Here is a 25,514-nt window from a genome sequence, read left to right as displayed (position 1 = left end):
TCAAGGAGTCCCTGAGTCACCAGGAGGACACTTCTATGCAACTGTCTGAGGATGAATGAACAGAAAGTAGTCAGAGTAAGCCTGATACTTTCCAAAGCAACTCCTAGCACACAAGTCTCTTCTTTGAAGGAATGCTTGTTTTTCAGGAGTTTTGCCCAGCTTTGGAGACTGACCTAAGAACACACTCTGAAAGTCCAAACTGGCTTCTTTGTCCCTCAAGGTTATGTGGCTCCTAGTATTGCAGCCAGGGCAGTCACTCCAAATCATGCCACTTTCATCTCCTTTGCTTATTTCAAACCCATTCTTCATATTGATCTGTTCGCCTCTGTTTAGGTTGACTTCCATAATGTGAGCTTTGGCTCCTACCACACAAAGTTGGAAATGTACAGTCTGGGGACAAGAGGGTCAAAGAGTGCCTCCCATTATACTGCTTCGCATTTTGTGAGCCCTGAACCAAGAGGACACAGTAATGTTCACTGTCAGGAGCCTGGGGAAATCAAGAAACTAACCTACCATTCTGCCTCCTGGTTTGATGAAGGTTTTCAGGAATCCAAAAGGACCCTGGCAGAATTAGCAAGGTACTTCAAAATGGTCTCAAATGAATCACACATAAGCTTATTACATCTAAATCCCTTTACAAACATCCACAGCAAGTCAATAAATGAGACTTTAATAAATCTAAATAGGAAGCTTTAGCTTTAGTCCTTGGGATCACACACACATTTGAGACAAAATAGACACATATTTGGGACACTATTGGCAGAATGTGACTTCTATGGGAGAAAGTGTGAATAAGCACATTTCTTAGATGGTTAAGAACATTTTACATGACTTGCTAAGTGAGAAGATTCACATTTGTTGGGTTTCTGAGTCTCTTTAACTAAAACCCAGGAACCACATTGCCTTTAAAGCATGCCATCAATCACATCTAGCTGAAACCAGGTCCCAGGAAAATGATCTTTATCACCCTGTTGGCTTGAATTCTATCTAGAGTGGGGAACCCTAATCCTTGTAAAACTAAGTACCACTATTAGTTCCATAAGCTTAAATGATGAATTCAAATAAATTCACTTACCCATTCACTTGATAAAGATTTATTTTATGTTGGCAATGCTGGCAATGAATTTAAGAATGAATACAATCTAGCCCTGCCCCAAGAAGTGTATCATCTCATTGGAAATAGATAATATAATATATAAGACAGGGATTTTGCTCCAGGGTTCACAGAGCCTCAAAACTGGTGAACCAAAGTGTGGAGGATGGATGAGGGATTCCTACAGGGAGAAGGGACTGAGAAAAGTATGGGAGGATAAGCACGTGCCAGATAAAGATGTTTGGGAAACCAAGTGGGATGCGGGGGAGTAACAGTGCTCCAGGCTGGAGGGGAGTGAGAAACAAGCAACCACCATGATTTGGACCACCTATGAGCAGTTTCATGTTGCTGGTGTGATAAAACAAAAGTCAGCTATAGCGAACAAAAATGGAGAGGTCAACACAGGTCACATTTGAGGTTTTCTCAAGTTTTAGAAGCTAAAACTTATTCCTGAGTCCCAATATATTAGTCCAAGAAAATCAGTGAATAGAAACCTTCGTAGATAAAGAAAACATTTTTCAACACCTGTGTCTGAGCACAGTTTGAAATTCACTTCTATGGGAGGTGAGACAACAATAAACATTTTCTCAGGGAAGTGAAGTGGTCAGATTTGAACTTACCTTCCTCACTTGAGCTACAAGGTAGAGAGTAGGACTAATGATGCTGGAAGCAGTAGACTAGTGAAGGCAATTCATACCTTACCGAGGCCAAAAGCTGGATTTGAAAAATATGTGAGGGTACCACTGGCCCAGGGGTATGACTGACATGAGGGGGAAGGAGGTATCAAGGATAACTCTTAGAGCTCCAGCTTATATAATTCCATTGGGAAGTATAGAAAATACACACAAATTATACACGATGTGTTTGAGTGTGGGGCGTGGACACAAATGGGGAATTTAGAGGTGAGCACAAAGTTGCACCTGAGGAAATCTGAAGCTCAGGGAGAAGTTCAGAATCAGATGTGAGTCAAAATTATCAACGTCGCCTTGGTCACACAACTGTTTGAGGAGTGCTCACAAAGTGTTTCATATGTACCCTGTGTCACCTTGACAACGACAACGTCAGGGTCTAGAGAGGCTGAGTATCTGGTTCAAGGTAGTACACCTCGGAAACAGGAGTCCATCTGGCTTAAAATGTCTGCTCTTCACCTTCACCATCAAGACAGGGGTGTCTCCAGGGAAGTCTGGAGAATGTCGACTCTTAAGAGGAGGGCAGACTCAGAGGGTATTGGGATGGACAAAATGGGTGTCTGGAAACACAGATTTACTATTTCTTTCTCAGAAGCTGAACACATAAATGTTCAGAGCCCAGGCATGTATGTGCACATGTGAAGAATCTAGGTCTCTGGCAAAAGAAAGTTGTGGAAGAAAGAGGTGAATTAGAGTTTCACCCAATTAAAGTATACAAATTCAAGATTTTATCTTTAAATTCTGACAATAGAGTAACATCTTCCATTCGAATGACCACAGCCTTCTAGTTTGGCCTACCTTTGCTAATTATCTCTACACCAACTACATAACAAACATATAACAATGTTTGATAAAGAATAAATTAGTGCCAGATGAAGTAAGGAATCTTTGTAGAGCATGTGACTTTTAAAAAGTGCTCTAATGGAGAAAGTTTTTGTACTTTCTGCATGAGTGAATTAAAAGACGTAGCCTATTATGTAATCCAATGATCCATACATAAAGAACTATGAGGGAAGTTCCTTCTAACTAGTGATATAGAAATATTTGTACATCTAAGTAATTCGGGAAGTTTCCCTGGATCTGTTAATGAAGACTTTTTTAGGTGTACTGAGACTAAAATTTGCCCTCTCACATTTGACTATTGTTTTTCAAAAAAGAATGTCTATTCAGGATGTCTGTTTATTTTATATCACTTAGGTATCCTCAGTATGATACTCTCTATGTGGCAGTTAGTTTACCCTTTAATCCTAGGAGCTGTGTGGGAACGTGCAGAGCAAGGTGGTCAGCTGGATTTGTATTTGAAAGGGCCCTACTCCAGGGTCTTACAGAGGAGATTTAGGTAGATCTATCCTCAGTCAACACTTTGACTGTTATCCAGTGAATACAAAAGATTGATCTTTATTGATGAACTAATGTCTAGATAGTTATTATGGTGGATGTATTAACGTGTTCCTTTGGCGAAAATAAAGGCAACGAGGATATGCAGATGAGCTGATACAGTTAACCACTTCTTACTCTAAATGGACTGCATGAAGACTCCTTTGAAGCCTATATCCTGTACCTCTTAGAGATGAAGCACATAGTTTTATCCCCAATCATTTTGTGTCCAGACATTGGATTAGGAGGATTTCTGATTGAAAGATGCTGCCATAAGAGCACAGAAGCCTGCTTCTAGGTTGTTACTATGTCAAACTTAAGTGATTGCTGCATGCAAGGTGTGGTTAAAGTATCTGAAATGACAGAGACGCAGGGACTCATTGAGTTTACAGAATATGTTTTGCTCTTGATTTGCTAATAAATGTTTATTTATCTGTCTGATTGAATCTAGACTTGGCTTGCTTTCATTTTAGCCTGGTAGTGAGGTTGGGGGGAGAAGCTTTCTCTCAGCATTTTCTTGAGTGGCCACCATTACCTAACCAAAACCAAAAATCAAAAACAAAAAACAACTGTTTTGCCAAATTTAGCTTCCATTAGTTAAAAAGAATGTTATGAAATATTTAGTATGATAAGACATATTAAACATATGATTTGATAAATCATATCAGAGTGTTTTAGAAAGAGGTAGATACACATTTTTGTGATGAAGAAAACCATTCTCTGAATATGTCTGTTTCCAAAATAACCTTTACTTTCTGCAAAATAGTAGGTCTAAAATAGTCTACATGCCTCAAGGGAAAAAAAAAAAAAACATTGGCATACTTTAAGGTACAAAGGAAACTCTAAAAATAAACAACATTCAAGTGATAAATGAGCATCCTGGTTGAAATTTAAAATGCACAGAGAAATCAAAGGGCAATGACACTTTATGAGATATCTTGAAATATAATGGAGTTATAATTACATTTTACAGCTGCATTTTAAGAAGAGATATAAGAAATTGCATTTGACTCTATCTGCTGCCAGCAACTGAATCTAAAGTTCAAAGATTTGAATACATCATATTTTAAACAATGGATTATTTCAACTGTTTCTATCCTAACTCAAGGAAGAAAAACTCCGTAGTGAGATAATTGAATCAATTATTCAACAAACAATTTAGAGAAAGACCCCAGTCGGACACTTCAAAACTATTCTGGACATCAGCATCAAATACGCATTTTCACACAAACTAGCCATGACAGCTCTCGGAGGCAGTACCAAAGAACCGGTTCAAGAAGCTCTCAGGTGTTTCCGTTTTTCCAAGTAAGGAATGCTAAAGCATCAATCAAAACTTACCAGGGAAGTCAAAGGTAGGAATTTAATCAATTACAAACTGCCCACAATAGTGCTAAGATCCTACATAGAACCTAAACAATTACTGTAGCCACTAATTGTATTTTACTTTTTAAAAGTACTGCCCTGGAGTTTATATAGAACATAAGTTTATACAGATAATACACTTTGCATTTTTCTTTTTTTGAAAAATCATTAATCTCAAATACAGTAAAGTATGGCTTTTCACATACTGCTATTTCACATTTAAAATGAAGTAAGTTCAATTTAATTGAATTCAGCACATTTATCATAATAAAATATATGATTATTTCCCCTGGAAACCTGATATTTAAGAGTGACTGAGAATATAATCTTAGTGTTTTGCGTTTTTTTCTCCAAGTCACTCCAAAGTGAATTGTCCTAGGCTTGCAAGATCATCTACTCAGAGCCAGTCAAGCAAAATTAACATAGTGTGAGAGAAAACCAACAATTTCTCATTTTCTTCATCATCACCACCACCTCCCACCCAGCCCTCCCCACAAGCATCCATTGTAGCAGAAGAAATTAGCACAGTCTATCTAGAATAGAATCACTAGGATTCCAAAACCATATGGAATATATCCTGCAGAAACAAAACTACGCTGACCTTTTATTTTATTATTTTTTTAACTAAGCCCATGCTAGCCATTCTTCATAATTAGAAAAGTAAAATTAGACTTATCTTGCCTTTTGATATTCATATTATTTGCAGATATCAAAAAGACATTTAAAAAAAAACAATAAAAAAACAAAAACAGGACATTGAGAGCCTGGGAAAGCCAAGATGGGCAAACAGAATGTAATTTCTCAAGACTATTTAGGAGTTCCTGTCATGGCTCATTGGAAACAAATCTGACTAGTATCCATGAGGACGCAGGTTTAACCCCTGGCCTTGCTCAGTGGGTTAAGGAACCGGCATTGCCGTTTTGTGGTGTAGGTCACAAACAGGGATCTGATCTGGCACTGCTGTGACTGTAGTGTAGACCATCAGCTACAGCTCCAATTCAACCCCTAGACTGGGAACCTCCACACGCTGCAGGTGCGGCCCTAAAAAGACAAAAAAAAAAAAAAAAAGACCATTTAAATTTCTAGGTATTATTACCATTTAGATTTACACAATGTAGTAGTCACTTGGTTTATGTAGCCACTGAGCACCTGAGATGCAGCTGGCCCAAACTGAGATACATTTTAAGTATAAAATACACATCAGATTCTGAAGACTTAATAAAGATTATAAATATTGTATTAACATGTTATAAATTACTTGTATGTGAAAATAGTCATCTTTTGAATATATTGAGTTAAATATATTATTAAAATTGATTTAGCTTGTTTCATTGTACCTATTTTAATGTGACTACTAAAATATCACTGTTACATACATAGTTTGCATTTGTTGCTTATTTCTACTGGACAGCAGTGATATAGACAATAACCAGTACAATATGTAGTAAAAACCATGTAGAAAATTCTACTATTCAACCACTTGATTCAGAACTTGTAAAAACTTTGCCACACAGCATAGAACAGCTTTTAAAGCATATTTCCCACTGAAGATCATGGCATTTTCCATATTCTAATGAGGGGCATAACTCAAGAGTGTTTGGAGAGTGAAAAATGACTGAAAGGGTAGGATTTGGTGGGGAAAAACAACAACAACAAGAGCGAACATTAAAATTATCAGCTCAAGCTAACTCTAGCCTGACTTTTTCTGGCTCCCAAATCCAATAAATGATTCCACTTCAGAGGCAAACTCTCCTGTTCTGCATTGAGGTTCAAGGATGAACAGTAAAAGAATTGTGACCAGGTATGAACAAGTGAAGAAGCATTTCTAAGGGATCTGTGGCTCGGCCCAGTGAACAGCCAGGAGCGGGTGAGATGAGTGATAACTCACTCCCCAGGGCTCAGGGCCATCTTCCCTCCATCCCCACCCCTCTGCTCTCACTGCCTCCTCCCTTCTTCCCTTCCCCAGTGTGCTTGTGCCCACCCTCCTTTCCCCTCTGCTGGTTAACTTTGCACATGTCTTCCTCCTCTCCAATTCCAACTGCATCTCCCTTACTTTGGTCTTTCTCCTTTCTTCCTCTGACTTTTCTCTTCCCATGTATTTCTTTTAAAATTTATGTTAAATAGTCATTAGGTGGACTTGAAATATATTTTAATTGACTTTACATTCTCTCACCTTTCTATTTTTTTTTTTTAAGAAGAAAAGACATGGGAAAGAAATGGGGAAAAAAACTTAAACATTCAGATATCTGAAAGAGCTTTTTACTTCTACAGGACCTCTTAATATTTTTTTGTTTTTGTTTTCAGCTTTCAGGGTTAGTGAATTTCCTCTTGCCCTCCACTGGGTCCCTGCAGCTCAGGGTGATAAAGAGTCAAGACCAAGATGAAATCTTTATCAGAATCACCTAGGCAGTTTCTCAGGCTCCTCCAGACCCAAATCAGATTCTTTGGGTGAGAATCAGTAATCTTAGGAGTTACAAATTTGCAAAATAAGCAGATTATCTCTAATCATTGATATTGATGTGTGTCCTACAAGTATCTAATACATCAAAAGAACTTATTGAAAAGTGCATCAAATGTTTCTAAAATGACAGCTTATAGGGAAAAGTTTAAATTATTAACTTTGGTATTTAAAAATTTTTTTAAAAAATTAAGAAATGTATAGGCCCAAATTGATCGACAAATATATCAAAGCATTGTTTAATAGAATTCCCTTGAGGTTGGGATAAGTTAATTTAAGATTTCCATTATGGGTTTGTTGGAATGTATTTCAGAATCACTTAGTAAAGAGACTGATAGTCTTTTCTCAAAAAACATGGTCATACAACTCAAGTCAGGCATATAAATCAACCTATGTTTTTACATTCTGCTGAAAGCAGTTATGCAGTTAAAGAACTGCAGTCCTGTTTAAGTATCAAAATACTTTTTGGTTAAGAAAAACTTTTTGAAAGACATAAAAGCTAGAGTTGCTTATATCTAATATTCTCCTCAATTTTTGCCTAAAAAAAGTTTTTTTGGTGGATTTTCAAGAGCTATGTTACACTTGTTAGTAATTTATAGTTGAATTTCAGGAATCAGCATGATAATAAATTAGACCAAAACACAGGAAATCCTATTAAAATTAGGATAATAAATTAAAACATGCTTTTGATGTTCCAAGGCTTTGAACTCATAGACCTTTGATATAATGTTTAAAAAACACATATTTTTACTATTATAAACAGCCTCTCAATCCCCAAGAAATTAAGCCAAGGGAATGTATTTCCAAACTGGAATAACCAATACATTTACTCAGAAACAAAAACAACATTTTTATTTTAAAAATAATTTGTCAAAAGTTCCCCATTTTATCAAGAATAAATGTTTAGATTATCAATAACCAAACTTTATGTCACAACATAAACACACAATGATAAGCAGAATAATCACCAGTCATACCTTATTATGTGTCTGAGTCTGTCCAACCAGTATGAGGATGTTGGATGAGATGATAGACAGGCAGAAGTTAATTAGAATTATGGACCTCTCAGAGCGTATGTACCTAGCCAGAAAAAGAAAGAGTGTCCAACTTTAAAATTCAATGGAAAGATGAGAAATTCTCTATTATGCAAATTGATGGACTTCATCCAGAAAAAGATGCACCAAAATGCAGCCTTCACATGCAAAAAAACATAAAAAAAACCAGTTGTTTTTAAGAAAGAGAATTTTAGGAATCAGTATTTAATAAATTAGACCTTAGAGACCCAATTTTAGAGTGACTTATGATGTCCAAGAGGCTTTTAATTTTTTTTTTCTTTAGACATTAGTGTGGATAGGACAACATGGCATTTCTGGACAGAGCCTAAGTTGCATACGTTATCACTATAATTTTTTTTACTAGAAATATAAAATTTCTTAGAAATATGTATGTATAAGTTAATTATTATCATATACATCAACCAGTAGAAACTCTGAGAACCAAAGAGAAAAATCCCACACAGATTATGAAGTAATCCCATTGTTCACAAAGTGATGCCACTACTTTCAAGAAACCATGAACATTTTCATCCACCACTTCATTTGCTCAAGTATTTTTATGTAGTTAGGCTGTTATTCTTTATATTTTTCTTTTCCTGAATAATTGTTTCAAAACAAGAAAAATGAAAATGAATCTTTCTTGCTAAAAACTAATCCAATCCACAAATGATAATTCACCATTAGGCTAGAAAATTACTTTGCATCTGCCATATTTTACCCTTACGAAGAAGTGTTTATATACAGTCTGTCATATAATTTTTAAGTGCGTCAAGAATGTAAGCCATGGAGAAAACTGCTCAGAATCAAATGCTCTACCAGCTGTTTACCCTAAAAGGGTAACAGCTATTTTGCTTTACTGTACCCTGTGCTAAATCACTAAGTGAGAGTAACAAAAAGACATATTTGTTCTTGCTGTGTATTTGAGACTGTTCAATTTGTATTAGAACACAGAATCACTGTCCACAGCAGGTGTAGGCTTTCCTGTGCAGTGTTACATAGGAGTGCCAGAGATCTGGAGGTACTCTTTGAAAGGTAAAATTTAGCCAAGTTCTTTCTCTCTGTCTTTGAGAAATATTTAGGCAAAGGTCCCACATTTCAGCACATATTTCAGAAAAGAAAGCCAAACAAAAACAAGAATAACAATAAAATATAATAAGCATTTTTAATATAAAATAAACTTCCTTTCTCCAATAAGAAAACCAAACAGAAAGAACCTAGGTTGACTCTCAATACAAAATGGCCTCAAAAGTTGCTTAATCTTGTCCCTGCATCATCAGTATCTAAAAACATAACAAACCACACATTAGGATGCTGAAAATATCAAATATTAAGCTGTTTCTTTTTTTGTGGGTGGGGGCTGTATTTATAAAAAATTTAAAGGCTGTAAAAAATTGACCCTTTATGTGATGTTAAAGGTTTCCATGGCAGCATGAATACACAGAGGACATTATTAAAAGGCTTTCATTGATATTATTTGCTCTGTAAATAGAAAAATCATGGAAATGAAGACCTAGACTGATCACCATGAAGAGTATTTAGATGTTTCCATTTTCACTAATATTGTGATATTATTATCAAAATTGCTACAAAATATCTTAGCTTTCAAAACTTTTTAAAACTGTGTTTGATGTTTTAAATGAAATTTATGAGTGCACCATTTCAATACACTGATCAAAAGGACATGGTCAGCTATTCTTTGATGTAAAAATGTAACTCAACAGAATATATCTGTAGATGGAGGGAACATAATAGTGGATTCATTTTTGATAGACATTTCTAATGAGTTACATGGATCACTAACAAATTCCAAAATAGTAAAATTATTCTGATGGTCACACATTTTAAAAATCATTAGAAAATCAAAAACTAACCCTTTTAATTAGAAAAAAGGGTAGTAGGATCCTGATATGAGTATTATAATACAGTAATGTCACACAGTCAATTTAATGTTTACGAAATGGATTGAATTTGTAATGCCATTACGATTCACTTGATTGTGAATCTTGAGACTTCTATCAAATTATTGATTCTACTTCAATTCCTCTACCTATAGACAATGAGTTGATAGCCACTAACTACTAGGAATTTGAATTTCTGTCCCTTGCTACTGTCTTCTGTACTTCTCAGTTTCATGTCAAGTGTGGATAGATCTTTTTAGGTGCTAATTCCTAGAAAACTACTGCAATAGGTGATTTTCCAGATTAAAGAAAACTTCCTCATGGACTAATTAATCCTGTACTTCTTTGATAAACTTTATATCAAAGAAGTTATACTAGCAGTGTTTGTGCAAGTGTGAGCCATATGTATTGAGGGATGATGAGAAGGGGGAGTTGGTGGCTGAATCCTAAGTACTGAGAAATTGAACTTAGCTCTAAACACTTCAGTGAGTATGAATTATGATGCTACTGATGAATCGTGATGCTACATAGTATCCTGGCAAATAAACACTGCCTCATTTCCTGAGATGTAATATCCAGGCAGTTGTGGGAGAGAAAGTCTTCATCCCAGCTTTTGTCTATCTTGTTCTTAGATGACCAGGAGAATGCCTGCTTGACTGAGCTCTGAACCCTGGATTCTACTGTCTACAATGCCCTGCCAAGACCAAGCATTTGTTTCATTTCATAGAAATGGCCATATATTATCAGATTGTATCACTTGGCATTTCACTACCAGAAACTCCTTCACAGTAAGGCAGAATCTCTATTACATACCTGAGCCAATGGACCAAGCAAGAATGTATATCTATTTTATTTTTGTATGAAGCATGAACATTTTAATATCTTTGACAATATAATATCTTGGACAATTTATTTGTGTCTCCAAAAGAGTAAAAAATATAATGGAGAACAATGATTTTTTTTTAGAAAAAAAGGATGTTAAATCAAATGACTTTCCTTATTAAATTGTAATTAACTTTTCAATTGAATTGTTTTTTATCTTAAGCAAAAGATAAGTAAAATACTAGGACTGGCTACCTTTGCAAACTTAATATTTCAAGTATTCATAAATAATAAGCAGTTATCTATTTGCTATATAATTGTTTTTAGAACATTTAAAATAAAATAGATATAAAAACATTTAATATTTAAAAATTTATTGGGAGGCTTGGTTATGTACTAGTTATCAATATGCCAGTAGACATAATAAACTTCACAGGTCTAATTCTTATTAATAGAGTAAGAACACATCTTAGAGAGATACTAAATTTTATATAATATCAAGCAATGCAATTTCAAATATTAAAGAACAGTACTTTTCAATCACTTCCCCCTTGTTTATGGTTTTTTTCTGACTTCTTTTAATCAATTTGTCAAAAACTGACTTATTGGAAATGTTTAGCCAAGATGCTTTTTCAAGAGCTTTATGGTCTTGTGTTAATGCGTGAATCTTATAGAAGATTTTATTCCTTGTCTAGGACACACTGAAAGCATGTGCTTTGAACTTAAGAATTTGGAGACCATATTTCTATAACAGAGAAATTAACTTGACTGTACCAATTAAATTCTCAAGCTCAGTAGCAATTGGGATAAATAGGAACTACACAGAAACTGAACTTGAAGTGTTAAGAGGACAATGCTTGGGGGGTAAGCAACTTGTTGAAAACTATCATCATTTCAATTGGGAAAAAAAGTGTGTGTGTGTGTGTGTGTGTGTATTGTTTATTTTCTCATCATAGGAAGATACAGACAAGAAAATTAAGTAAAACACTTATTTAGTGTTACTGAGCTCATTGATTATAGTTCAATCATAACAATTACAACTCTGTTTTAGAAGTACTTCTTTCAGTAAATTAAGAAAATATGAGACATATAATAGTTACCATATTCCTTGATTTAATGCTGAATAACAGAGCATTCAATTTCGAGTGCATTAATTGATTACATACCTCCATAATGCTGCATAGACAACTGCTAGGGTGATCAAGGCCAAGCAAGAAAGGCCGCTGCCTACGATTAGAGTAACTGAAGGTGTACTAGAGGATTCCATGATCTGTAAATGAAACAAAAGAAGCAGAGAGAGAGAGAGAGAGAGAGAGAGAGAGAGAGAGAGAATTTTTTAAATAAATTAAAATAACTTCTAAACTTAACTAAACTATCCTAACACTCAAAATTAGCCAATATAGTTGTTATAGTAACCAGATAATTACCCAGTAACCACTCTGTTCACATATTCTCAATCTCTAAAGTGACTAATTCTAGCTACCCCCTCTTTCCCACTGTGAAATAATGAAGGCCTAAAGAGTTTTCAGTGCTTGACTGTGGCATATACCCACTGATGTCTTTCTAAAATAAATAATTGAAACTACAACTTAGTCAACATTAATATGTTAAGTTTTCTCCAGCTGAAATTTGAAGCAATTATTGTTTTTCTTCATCTAACTACAGTTATTTCATAAAATGTATTTTGATGAAATTTACTTTGATCCTCCCATTTATAACCCACTGGTTATCCAAATCTGGTACCTAGATATGGAAAAATTTTCAAACTTTCTGACTTTTGACAACTTTGTTCTAAGTCAAGTATTCTCTCATTTAATTTCACTAGCTTGGCCTATAAGAATGGAGAAAAAAATCAAATTTCAAATGTAAGACCTTAGACTATATTTTGTGATTTTTTTTTCTGCGAACAAAATATATAGAGATAATTTTCACAATGTCAGTATCAGTCTCTAAATACATGACCTTGAAAAATAAGACTTATATCTTTTAAAACATATATAAAGATTACAAGCAGTGACTGATTTGAGAAATTTCTTTATTCAGAGAATAACATGATACTAACTAGTAAAATCTGTTGTTTTCCATATTTTTAATATTGGAAGTTTAGAGAAATACACTTTAAGATCGAGTATGTTCCAAATCTTAGATATGCACAATAAATTGTATTAGGTATTTTTTGTCATCAAAATAAGTAAGAAGAGTGATGTGTATTTAGGCCAGATTTGGACAGAAAGTCACATTTATCTTAGTAATTATTTTCCAGCATCTCAATTTTTAAAATAATTTTCAAAATACATTTGATATGGGTATTATTTTTCATTTAGACAGTTTATAGAGCTGTCTGTTTCAGAAAATAGTTTGACAAATCTATACACTTCTAAGGAATGATTTTACAGTTTCTGGCAGTCCATGCTTCCATAAAACTTCATTTAATTTTTCAAAAATAAATATTCAAGGACATCCCAAAAAACGTGTACTGAAAATATCCAATGCAGATATGCAATATGTTTGGCTATAGTGTCTGGGGTCTTCATTCTACCACCAGCAGTATCCTCACAAATTCCCCAGAACAGCTTTTGAGTTCTAAAATAAAGGTTAAGTTGACAATTATTTTTATTTCAAAGTTTGCAGCATATTAGCAATATGATTGGAGTACATCCTCAAAACTATACTGCAGAAATTTCAAGTTAGAAGACATAAAATTGAGTAGAATTTAGTTATAGCACACCAACTAGAATTCATTTCACCAAGCTTCTGTAGCTAAGGAGAAGACGAACCCAATTTTGCCATCCTGCAACATTTTCCATTTCCCCATTTAAAATGCAGTTCCCTGGAGAAACACTCTCCACAATGTCCCTGCCTTTGCATTAAAGCCGTGTTTTCCCTTTGTTACTTACTATTTCTCTAGGTTGCTGAGCCAAAATGGCGAAGGTAGAGAGACGATCACATAAGCATTTCGTATGGGATGCATCGGTAAGCACAGTTTTACATCCCTGGGTGGACCACGTTCCCAAAGACTCGTTCCTGCAAAGGGTGTGGGGGGGAGATCGGGATAAATACGCCTGACGGCCAAATCCGTAAAGAAGAAAATGCAGTAGTTTAATTGAGAGAATCCTCTACTGTAATTCCCATACAGGAGGAAAAAAAAAAAAAATCTACTTGTTGTTGAACAGGACGTAATTTAGATGCATCTCCAGTAATGCAAAGCGAGAGTGTTTGGAGAAAGCAGGCAGGCGGCGGTGCGGCGTGCAGAGAGCTGTCCAGCGCCGGAGGTGCTGAAACCGGGACTAGCTCTGTCCAGCCCTCTGCGAGGAACGGCGGCGGCGGCGGCGGCACGAGCAGCCGCCAGAGCGTTGGCAGCCACTTCCTATGTTCATCGGATCATTTCAAACACTCAAGAGTGTAAAGAGGCTTTTCACATTTCATACCAGCTCTGATTCCCGTCCCGTATTTTTGGATCTGAATGCTGGCTTTTAAAATGAGGATTTCTCTGAAAAGCCTGCCTAAAACGTTAGATAGCTTGTGTTGGGTGATAGAATCTTCTTCGCTGCTGGTTAGGGATTTTTCCTCCCTTTGGAATTAGCTGCTGTGAAAATTTCACCCTGGAAATGGGAAGCAGCAGCAGCGGCATCAGCTGGTTCCGACTTTCATTGCCTTTCCCTGGTATCCAGGGGAGGGGTGGGTTTCAGATATGAGCTTCCCACTCCATACTTCACTCAGCCCAAGCTTCTCTGAAGCCCTTGCATTTCTTCCCCTCACCCACCTTCTATACCGGGGTAGAAGCATTAAGCTAACCTCAAGAACATTTATAAGAATAACCCCACCTCAATGTCGGACAGGAAGGGGCAAAGAGGGCCTGCTTCAATTTTCTTTTTGGTGTAGCCATTCAAAATTCTAAAGCATATGGTTTATTTCCCACCCCAGCAGAACAATAAAAATGGTATCAACCTACGCCTTCTTAGTGTGTGTGGGGGTAAGATGGGAGAGAATCCTTCCACCCCCGGCTGAACTACTCTACAGGAAGAGGAAGAAAAAAAAAGCTATAGAGTTTAACCAATTAACTTTATTATCATTACATGTGTTATATAGTGAATGCACCAATTGTCACCTCCCCTCCCCCCAGGCATGGAAACTCTCCAACTAGCAAACCTGTGTGTTTGTGCATGCTTAAATTTCAGACCAAGTTACTATCTATGTTAAAAATGACTCTCAAACTCCAGAAGAATAATACATGGCTTGATGATAATTTTGATATGGTGCTTTTTATTTCACATACTCCATCACTGAAAGCTACTGGGTTAAATGTGAAGGCAGTCTATTTCTGAGATATTTCAATGAGAGAGATTTCACTGTATTAGCTGGACTTCCAAGTTGAGCTATAGAATATAATTCATACTATCCCCTTTTGGTATTTAGATGCACTATCTTTTTAGTATTCATTAATTTGGTTTGAATATTGATTTAAAATCATTAATATTCACGACTCAAATCCTCAATTTTTACTTCTTTTAAGAAGGAATAGACTATATTTTGGATGAAGTACATAAAAATTATATCTAAGTTTACCCAAATATTTCGAAGAATTAGCCAATTAAAAATTCAGTATGTCTCTTCTTATGATGTCATACAAGCTTGCAAAATTAAAAAATATATATATATATCAGTTGTATCTGAAATAACTGCAAAAGTATTAAATTCCAATTCTACCTAACCACAGCCGCACTTCAATTTATTTCATTAGCTGTCTGTCTCTTATCTTCTTGTGACAAACAGTTAAGGCCAAATTAAAAAAAAATTTATCTCAAGTGTTTAAATTTTAAAGAAGAAAGATACATTTAAGATAATCTGACATGTTTTAAAACTTTATATTATATTATTCATCCTGGAAGACAGCTTTACTTTAATGCAGTATTTATGCTTTCAAAATGGAGTCAAATACTTAGACTTTTCAGATTATGTGGTTATAATCAACAAAACATTTCAAAGTCTTAATCAGGAAAAAACTTTAATATAAATAAGATTCATATGAGACAAAGTTATATATTTATATACAGGTAATCAAAGTTTGTTTACTCAAGAAAATGTTGGCATTACTAACATTTGGCTGTCAGTTGTAAAGTCTATGTTCAATATAATGTCACTAGATTCTGAAGATCATGTAAATTTTATATGACATCTTTAGAAAAGTAGGTCAATTTACTTTGCTTCATACAATGATTGCAGTGCTGACCTGGACCAGCCCCAGGCAAAAGTGGGAAGTAACTGACACTGGTCTCTATGTTTTAATCTTTCATCCCCTCCAAGCATGAAATGTTTCTAATCTCCCTGGGCCCTTTTTGATGGGTACCTTCCTGAGGCTACATAACCTTTGTCCTACATTTCTTTGTAATTATTACCCCTTGGTTGACTTTATCTAATTAAATGGGAGGATGGGAAAAACACATACACACTACTGTATAAAACAGATGATTAACAAGAACCTACTGTATAGCACAGGAAAATCTACTCAATAATTTGTAATAACCTATATGGCAAAAAAATGGATATATTTATATGTGTAACATTCATTTTGCTGTACATGTGAAACAAATACAACATTATAAATCAACCATACTCCAATAAAATTAAACTTAAAAAATTAACTAATGGATAATAATATGAGTGACTGAGTATAGCTTGATGTACTCTCCCTAGTTTAACACAAATTATAAAACACAAAATAAATGCATCTGATAGCAGAACACCAAAATTTGAGCAGATAAGTAGGAGTGAAAACTTGGAAAGGTGAGGGAATAACTACCAAATTCTATATTTGGTTACTCCCAAGAGTTTCCAAAGAAGAGTGATGTCATCTTATACTAAATTTTATATTGTTTTATAAAACCTCTACATATTTTAAAACCAGATAAAACTCATAAATTATTTTTTGAAATCACTAGCATACATGTCATTATTATTACAAAAACTATGATATATATTACTTGTATTTTCAAATGTTTCATAGTTAATCCTACCATACAAAATTCTTTGAAAGCATGGTACTCATGTCTGATTGATTTCAGGGAGAACTTGTAAAGCAAACTGGCATGTGGTAGAGCTAACATGAAGCAAAACAACTTCCCCAGTTTGCACAGGACCAGGTGTTTAAACATGTGGACTATCCTAGCAGTCACATTATTTTTCCAATGTCATAGTTTTTCATGTCATGATTAATGGCATATCTATGAATTATTCTTAATTATTACGTCTGGTCTGTCATCAATGGGGTAAATAAATATAATGAAATATGTATGAACATTAAAGATATAATAAGAAAAACAGACTGATGATGTCAGAGGCAAACGCAATATGATGATGCACACACACATTCTATTGAAAAACCACATTCTTATTTTTCATGGTGTCTTTTCTGTGTATTAACTTTTTTTTTTTCAAATAGGTTTCAAAAAGAACTAGGCTTGCAGAAACTCCAGCACATTTTTTGTTGGCAGCACCTTCATTCACCCATGTTAGCTATTAACTGTCACCTGTAACTCTTCTCCTTCTTCCTATTATTAGGCTGGCCAAAAGAAGAAAAGAGTCTGCCTGTCCCAAGCATTCAAAGTGCATACCCATAAGAACAGGATTCTGTGTAAATATAAGGCACAAAATCTATTACTTCCCAGTTTAATATTTATTTGAGGTCTTTCCCTAATTTCTTAAGAGTCTACATGGTTTCTCTTTGCACTGAGTTTATTGTTGAGTTCTTGATATCACGGGTGAGTTAAATAATGTAACATGTAACTAGATTAAAAGAAAAAATTAACCATTCACTCCACTGAAAAGTTCTTTAGTAAAAAACTGATAGCAAAAATTTATAGTGACACATTTCATAACTATTTCAAAAAATCAAACTTTTGCCTTTGAAGTACCAAAATAACTAAATATTCCACTTAAGTCAGTCTTTCATAGAACTCTATTTTGCTCCATAATATATCAGTGTGTAAAGCATTTATCATGAATAAGTTATACACGTTAGGAGGTTTATTACCTCAGGATTTTAATAGTCCATTTATTAAAAATCAAAATAGCTACAATAGCAATTCTTTAAAAATTTACACACAATTTCTGAGTACACTATCCTGATACAATGTATGTGTACTGAAAGAAAGTAATTGTTTCCCAATCATAACTGTCATTAATTTCTATGAATTAGGTAACTCTATTACTACTTCTTATATATATATTACACCCAAGTGAATAATGTATATGACTCTTATTGTAAGTTATTCTCAGAATACAGAAAATTTTGGAGTACAGATGAGAAAATGTTAATTTTGAGTAGAAACTATCTTTAATTTCTACTTTTTAGGACATGGCAAATACTCAGAACTTTGTTATCTCTAGCAACTGTTACTATATCCAAATACAGTGAATCATAAAATTAAAAAGTTTTGTTAGAACTAACCTTAATGATCATCTAGCCCATTGGTTTTCAACAGTTGCTGTACATTAAAGTCACCTGGAGACCTTTAAAAATAAACACTGGGGTGAGGCTTGGGAATTATTACTTTTCTAATGTTCCCCAGATGATTCTAACGTGCAGGGGTTGAGAACCACTGATCTATCCCAACCACTTAGTTTTACAGATGAGGAAAGTGAAATGCAGTGAATTTAGGAAACCTATATTAAGGCATAAAGTGAGACTCAAAGTTGGGCTTCATATTTCAAGATTAGAGATTTTTTAATACTAAATTTTAGTTGTAATCTGTTTTAAAACAGAAAGTAATAAACAATCCTATGAGGTTATAAGAATATCTGAATGTCAAATCTATTTATACTTGTAAACCATGTGGCCCTCCTATAATGGTTTTAACAAAGTATGAATTATCAAAGGATGAAGTTAGACTGTCATACTCTATGATGTTCACCCTGTTTTTTTTAAGTGATATAGCCTATGATATAAATTAATTTTATACCAATTTTCATGACATAAAGCATCTCCCATCTAGTGAAATCATTTATTGTTTGGGGTGATATCAAATTTTAAATTACAAATTCTGAAAACATTTTAATTAGTAAAAATTATAAGTTCTTTTTGCCTTCTAAAAATGATATCCTCTGTATTTATATTCAATGGAAGATTGTGGTTAATATGTTTCTATCAATTATTATAATTTGTGAATATAGTATATATTAGTAGATACACACACACATATACATAAATTTATTACTGTAAAAAGAATACCAACAGAAAGCATATACACTTCATTCACTGGGATGAAATTTAGAAGTGGGTACTTCACTATCACCAGGAATAACACTTAGCAATACCTATGCTGAATCTGGAATTGAAATTGACCCCTCCATATCATAAATAATACCAAATTTCCAATTTTTTTTTTCTTTTTTTAGGGCTGCCCCACGGCATACGGAGGTTCCCAGGTTAGGGGTCAAATTGGAGCTACAGCTGCCAGCCTTTGCCATATCCACAGCTCACAGCAATACCGGATCCTTAACCACTGAGCAAGGCCGGGGATCAAACCCACAACCTCAAGGTTACTAGTCGGATTCATTTCCACTGAGCCACAATGGGAACTTTCCAGATTTCCAATTTTTTTACCTAGAAATGAACTAGTTCCAGAAACACTCTACACTTAGATCTTCCCAATATTCCTTGTGCCTATTACTGCTTTCTATCTAACACTAGAATATTAGTTGACAAATCCACCTCACTTTATAAAATGAACACTGTCCATGTTACACTACAATATTAGTGCTTTTGAGTATCTTCTTTGTATTTGAATATCTGACCTACTGCTTATCACTTAGTAGGGACTTAAGTGTTTGTTCAGTCAATTTAATAATTATTTACATTTCAAGGGATGGCTTTTAATGCTCTTGGATCCAAACAGATTGTCTTGGCTCTAATTCATTTGCTGTCCTTCAGTATATAGCACAAATGCAATCCGAAGAGTATCAATAAACCTTAATAAGCTTATCTATTTCCTTTCGGTCTTCAAACATCATTTGATGATGAACTCTGAAAGACTCAGCTTCCCATAGTTATTATGTTCAATCCAGTAGTGAGGCCTGAGTCTTCGCTAGCCAGTGAATAAGTATTTAATGAGTGCTTTCAAATGCCAAAGTAAAAGACACATAAAAAAGAAAACTAACATAATTTCTTCTTAGAGAAGTTAACAATCTGGCTGGGAAGAATATATACAACCCAAAAAGGTTTTCTATCTTATTAGTTCTACAAATTATTCCAGAAAATGCTGTCAGTTCTGGTCTTCTATTTCAAGCCACCTCCATCTCTCCCCTAGATAAATACCACTGGGCTCCTTGTTCCCTCTTGCTATCTACCCTCAAGTTCAATTTCAACACAGCAGGTAGAGATCCTGCTAACAGAGAGGTGAATTCATGTCACTCTGTTCAAAACTCTCTATCAGTAGTGCTTCCCATTTCAGGTGGAGTAATAAATAAAGCCCTTAAAATGACCTACAAGGACCTCTACCATCTGGTCTGTCATTGCCTCTTTACTTTCCTCTCCTAACACAATTGCCTTTGCCCATCATTTTCAACTACACTGAGCTCCTTGTTTTCTCACTTTGGCATTTTGCACTGCAATTCCCATGGCCCAGAATGTGCTGGTCAAAGACATTCACATTGCTTATTCTCTCATGTCATAAAGTCTCTGCCCTACGTCATTCTCCAGAGATGTCAGTGACCATCCAATATAAAACAGTAACTTCCCATTTGTAGCAAGTTAAAATGGGCACAAATTCAATACATTTCTTCTCATCAAGAGGTGGAGTTTATTTCCCCTTCCTTTGAATCTTGGTAAACCTGTGACTTGATTTTATCAGAAAATGCAGTGAAAACGATGTGTGACTTTAAGCCTAGGCCTCAAAAGGTCTTACAGTTTCTGGTCTCACCATCCTGAAATTCTGCTTTCATGGGAGGTGGCCCAGGCTACTTCATTGAGAATGAGGAACTAGCACAAAATACTAGGCATGTAAATGAGGCATATTAGATCATCCATCTGAGGCTGAACTCTCAGGTGACGGTACCATGAATGAAACACATGAGACCAGAAGAAGAACCAACCAGCTGAATTCAAAGAGCTGGACCACAGAACTGTGAGCTATGACATGACTGTTTTTCTAAGCCACTAAGATTTGATGTGGTTTGTGATATAAGAAGTGATACAATATTCCAAGACTTTTTCATTTGCCCTTTGACCTTACTCTGAACTATTGTCACCTATAGACTTATTAAATCTGATATATTTTCATATGTATTTTTAAATTCACTTTTTGCCTGTCATTGCTTACTAAACAGAAGCTTCCTGAGAATAGCGATATTGTTACGTTCATTTCAGTATTTCCAGATCCTAAAACAACGCCTGACATATCGTAGGTGCTCGATAAATACTTGCTGAATACCTGGTATAGATTTTGACCTAGTATAATTAGATTTTCCAACCTCATTAATCATTTTTAAAATAAACATTTATTCAGTATCAAATAGATTCAGACACTACACTAGGTTTTTCTGTGGATGTATAGATTTCCACTTTGCCTTTTGGAGCTTGAGAACTTCAGTGGAAATCATTTTGCAGATGTAGCATCATTGCCACTTTGTCATAAAATACACATTAAAACCGAGAATACGTTACTCTTGAGGGTCACTAAGTATCACTTACAAGAATGGCAGCATCAGTTTTATTGCCAGTAAAATTATTTATTTATTTACTCACTAATATCTAAAACTGCGGTTAAGAACACTTAACATGAGATCCATAATACATACATTTGACTCTAGGCGCAATATTGTACAGTAGATGTCTAGAACTTATTCACCTTGGATTACTAAAACTTCATACATTTAGAACAGAAACTCTCCATTGCTTCCCCAGCCCCTGGAAATCATCATTTCAAAAGTATAGGCAATAAAAGCAAAAACAAACAAACAAATGAACAAAAACAAGTAGACTATTTCAAATAAAAAAGCTTCTTAACAGAAAAAGAAGCAAATATAAGAGTGAAATGGCAACCCACAGAATGGGAAAAAATATCCTTGAACCATATAAATAATAAGTTGTTAATATCTAAGATGCATAAGGAACCCTTACAACTCAATAGCAAAAATAAAATAAAATCAAAAAATGGGCAAAGTATTATCTTTTTTTGTTGTTGCCTTTTAAATAGGAAATAGTGAGAACTGGAAGGATTATAGGAAGGAATAACATTAAGGAAACTAATCCATTGGCTTATAAATATGTATATAAACAGCTTCACCATAATTTATTAAAAATTAAAGGTTAAAATATGCTAGCTGCCATCATTAATTAGTCAATAGGCAAATAAAATAATCATGCTAATGAAAATAACAGCTAACATTTATTGAGTGTCTACTCAATGTCAGGTGCTGTGGTAGCTACTTGGAATACATTTGACCAAAATTTCTAAAATGAAATATCAAGGTAGAAATGGAGCCAATGCCGCCATCCAAGATTATCAGGACCCTGGAGACAAAAGAGCCTGGAGTTGGAAAGGACCTGGACTTCTCCATTTGTATAACACCCATGTAAGCCCCAGACACCTACCTTTGACATTATCACAATACAGTTAAAATAAATAAATAGAGCTGAGAGGTGGTGTCTTTCTCAAGGCCATGCAGCTAGTTCAGGGTTATGCCAGGAATTGAACCTGAGTCTGTATGACTTCCAAACCAATTCCTGTCCCTTTATTCCTTCAGCAAGGAGTAAATAGGAGAGGCATGGCCAGAGTTAGGAATGGACAGGAAGAACACTCAGAAAGGTCACCATCTGGGGAATTAAAGTTTCATAGAAAATAAGTGGGGACAATTTCATGAAAAGGTGATTGGAAAGGTCAAATACTTATGAGGATAAAAAGATGTTGCTTGAGAATAGTCACTGCAGGCATGGAGGAGGATGTTAAAAACCTTTGAGAGGATGGTTTGAGTCTAGGGCTCAGATGGAAACTAGACTTCTGGAAGTTAAAAAGGGAACCCTGTGATACCAGAGTTTAGCAATGGGAGAAAAAAGGTTGCATGCAAGTCAATACAAACATAACATTTTATCAATTATATTTTTACTTTGAGATAGGAATAACTCTAATGCTTTCCAAAGCAGACCTTAACAGTCCACTGAGAAAAAGGCTCTGATAGGATGTGGCAATGATGACAGAGCTTCCACAGTTTGATTCACTGTTTGTATTAGAAAGAAAGTTTGATTCAGTGTTGGTATTAGAAAGAAAGAGGGGGGGGGAAATCTACTGAAACTCCAAGGAGAAAAGCATTATTCCAGCCAACAAAGTGAAAGAAAATTCAAGAATAAAGTTTCATTTATATAATTTTAAGCCTTTTTGTCCTCAGAAACTCCCCCTAAATTTGGTTAGACTACTTTTTTAAATTAAAAAAATTTTTTTTTTTGTCTTTTTGCCTTTTCTAGGGCCACTCCCGAAGCATATGGAGGTTCCCAGGCTAGGGGTCTAATCGGAGCTGTAGCCACAGGCCTATGTCAGAGCCACAGCAACGCGGGATCCGAGCGGCATCTGTGACCTACACCACAGCTCATGGCAATGCCCGATCCTTAACCCACTGAGAAAGGCCAGGGATCAAACTCGCAACCTCATGGTTCCTAGTCGGATTTGTTAACCACTGAGCCACGATGGAAACTCCTAGAGTATTTTTTTTTTTTTTTAAGGAGCAGAATCAATGGGTAGAAAAAAAGAGACAGTTTGAGCAATACGGAGATAAAATTTTGAATGGAACTGAGGGGACTGCTATAACATGTTTTAGTTTATTAATGAAGTATGAATGGTATGTCTAATAAAATAGCAAAAATACACTTTAGGTCTATCTATAATTATAGTAAGAAAGATTCCAAAGTCACTATTAAGTGTAGGGAAGGGAAGCTCCTAAATTTTTTTTCTCATTTCTTTTTAAAACACTTAGAAATTCCTTTAACACTGAGTGTTAATCTCAAAATCACAAACTAATTCATCTCTTTGGGTATTTTCACCCCTTAAAGACCCGGCTTATCTGGGTTAATAATAAGTAATTTTTAGTCTGACATAATTTGCAATAGCTGAGATGCATAACCCTGAAAAAGGAGGATTAGTGAAATACAAGAGAGCAAATTTAAACACAAGGTACTTTCCATACTAATCTCAGACAATCTGGACACAAAAGTTGTGCTGTGATATGACTAGACCATTTCAAAATTATAATACAACAATGTGTATCCAAGCCCTCTCCAATTAAAACTTAACTTGCCCATTTTCTGATTCTAATAGCTTTTGTTTCTTTTTGTAGAGGATTAATTCCAGATGTGTAAAATACATAAATAAACAAGACTGAAAATATATTTGGCAAAATAATTACAGTAGTTGCTTCAGGGTATTGAATTATGGGTATGATTTTTTACTTCTTTATATTTTTTTTACTTTGTATTTTCCCCATGTAACTATATTACTTCTTTAGTCAAAAAATTGTTCTTTTGAGATTTAGAAATAAAATTATATGAAATAATATCTAGCTAATATAAGATTAACAGATTAATTCTTTTACATATTTATTTGTAGCAAACGAATATTTCTTGATAGGTACTTTTGTAGCTTGAACCAAAATAGTCCCCTTCCAAAAAACTAAAGGAGAAAACTTTAAGGAAAATCAGTACAGAGCTCTCAAAAGGTATATGTATTTTTAAGTGATTCAGGAACATAAGAGAGTTCCAATTTTAAATGGTTTCTCCAACTCTCTTATTTTTGGATATCAAAAGTCATTTGGCAGCATATAAATATTTTGTCTTAAACTGCAGTAGCACTGTAGCACACTGGTTTGAATTAATAATGGGTGGGTTCATAAACTGATGTTTATTTTCATTACCTTCCACTATTTACCAAGGAAGTATAATCTTACATAATCTTTTGCTAAAGTTATATAAATAATCTACACAGATTTATAGTGATAAAGCAGACTTTGCAAACTGATATTTAACCATGGACTTACAATGGTCACCTATAAGCTTTAGCCATTATTTTGTATAAGACCCAGTAAAAAACAATTTATAAGAAAGCATATAGTCCTGGACCTGCAAATAAAAGTCAGCTGTTTATCCTGGAAATTTATGCCACAGATATGGGAACAGATGATGAGTATTATGAATTCTTACAGAGTTCTAGCAGCTTAAAGTCAAATCACCATACTCTTAAACAGTATCTACCAAAAATACTTAATAAAACATTGTAAAATGTACACCTACAATTCACAAGAGTTTTGTATAGGCTGAAATCCTGGCACAAAAAATTTCAGCAGAATCCCTGAGTAAGCGTCTAAGGCAGCTATTTGTATTTTAGAATCTCCCCACCATTCCACTTGCAATTAGAATTATGATATGGTTTTGCTACAAACTGGTCTAGTCATGCTTTTGGCACTGGGTCACAGGTCAGTTGTTTTCTAAGTTCAAAATTGGAGCACATGCCCGCAATGTCAATCCAAATTGGAAGAACAGTTCTCTACAACTTACTATTGAGACATGCAACTGAGACATCGCTTAGAAGTTAAAGTCTAATTTACTCAAAATTCTGATGCATTATTTCTGGGATAAAGCTAGAATTTTTTTTTTAATATCACGAGTTATTATTTTCAAGTCGGAAATTTTAAATCTTGCGTTAATCATACTTTATGTTATGATTCATCATTGACTCCACAGAAAATGAAAAAAATGAGGATTCATTAGACGTATATGGA

The 25,514-nt window shown here is 34.7% G+C and overlaps 1 protein-coding gene across 9 annotated transcripts in view; it reads right to left on the bottom strand.

The window, feature by feature from the left end:
- Positions 1-25,514, bottom strand: part of ADGRB3 (adhesion G protein-coupled receptor B3) — a 733,899-nt gene that overhangs the window by 135,374 nt on the left and 573,011 nt on the right. For all 9 annotated transcript variants that reach the window (XM_021072848.1, XM_021072838.1, XM_021072869.1 and 6 more), the window contains 3 exons: positions 13,652-13,778; positions 11,921-12,024; positions 7,957-8,059 (listed from right to left, as the gene is read on the bottom strand). In XM_021072848.1, coding sequence (XP_020928507.1) covers positions 7,957-8,059; positions 11,921-12,024; positions 13,652-13,778 — 334 coding nt within the window. The remainder of the gene's footprint in view (positions 1-7,956; positions 8,060-11,920; positions 12,025-13,651; positions 13,779-25,514) is intronic.

The sequence above is a fragment of the Sus scrofa genome, chromosome 1, assembly GCF_000003025.6.
Source record: "Sus scrofa isolate TJ Tabasco breed Duroc chromosome 1, Sscrofa11.1, whole genome shotgun sequence".
Classification (NCBI taxonomy): domain Eukaryota; kingdom Metazoa; phylum Chordata; class Mammalia; order Artiodactyla; family Suidae; genus Sus; species Sus scrofa.
This window is presented reverse-complemented; position numbering and strand designations above follow the sequence as displayed.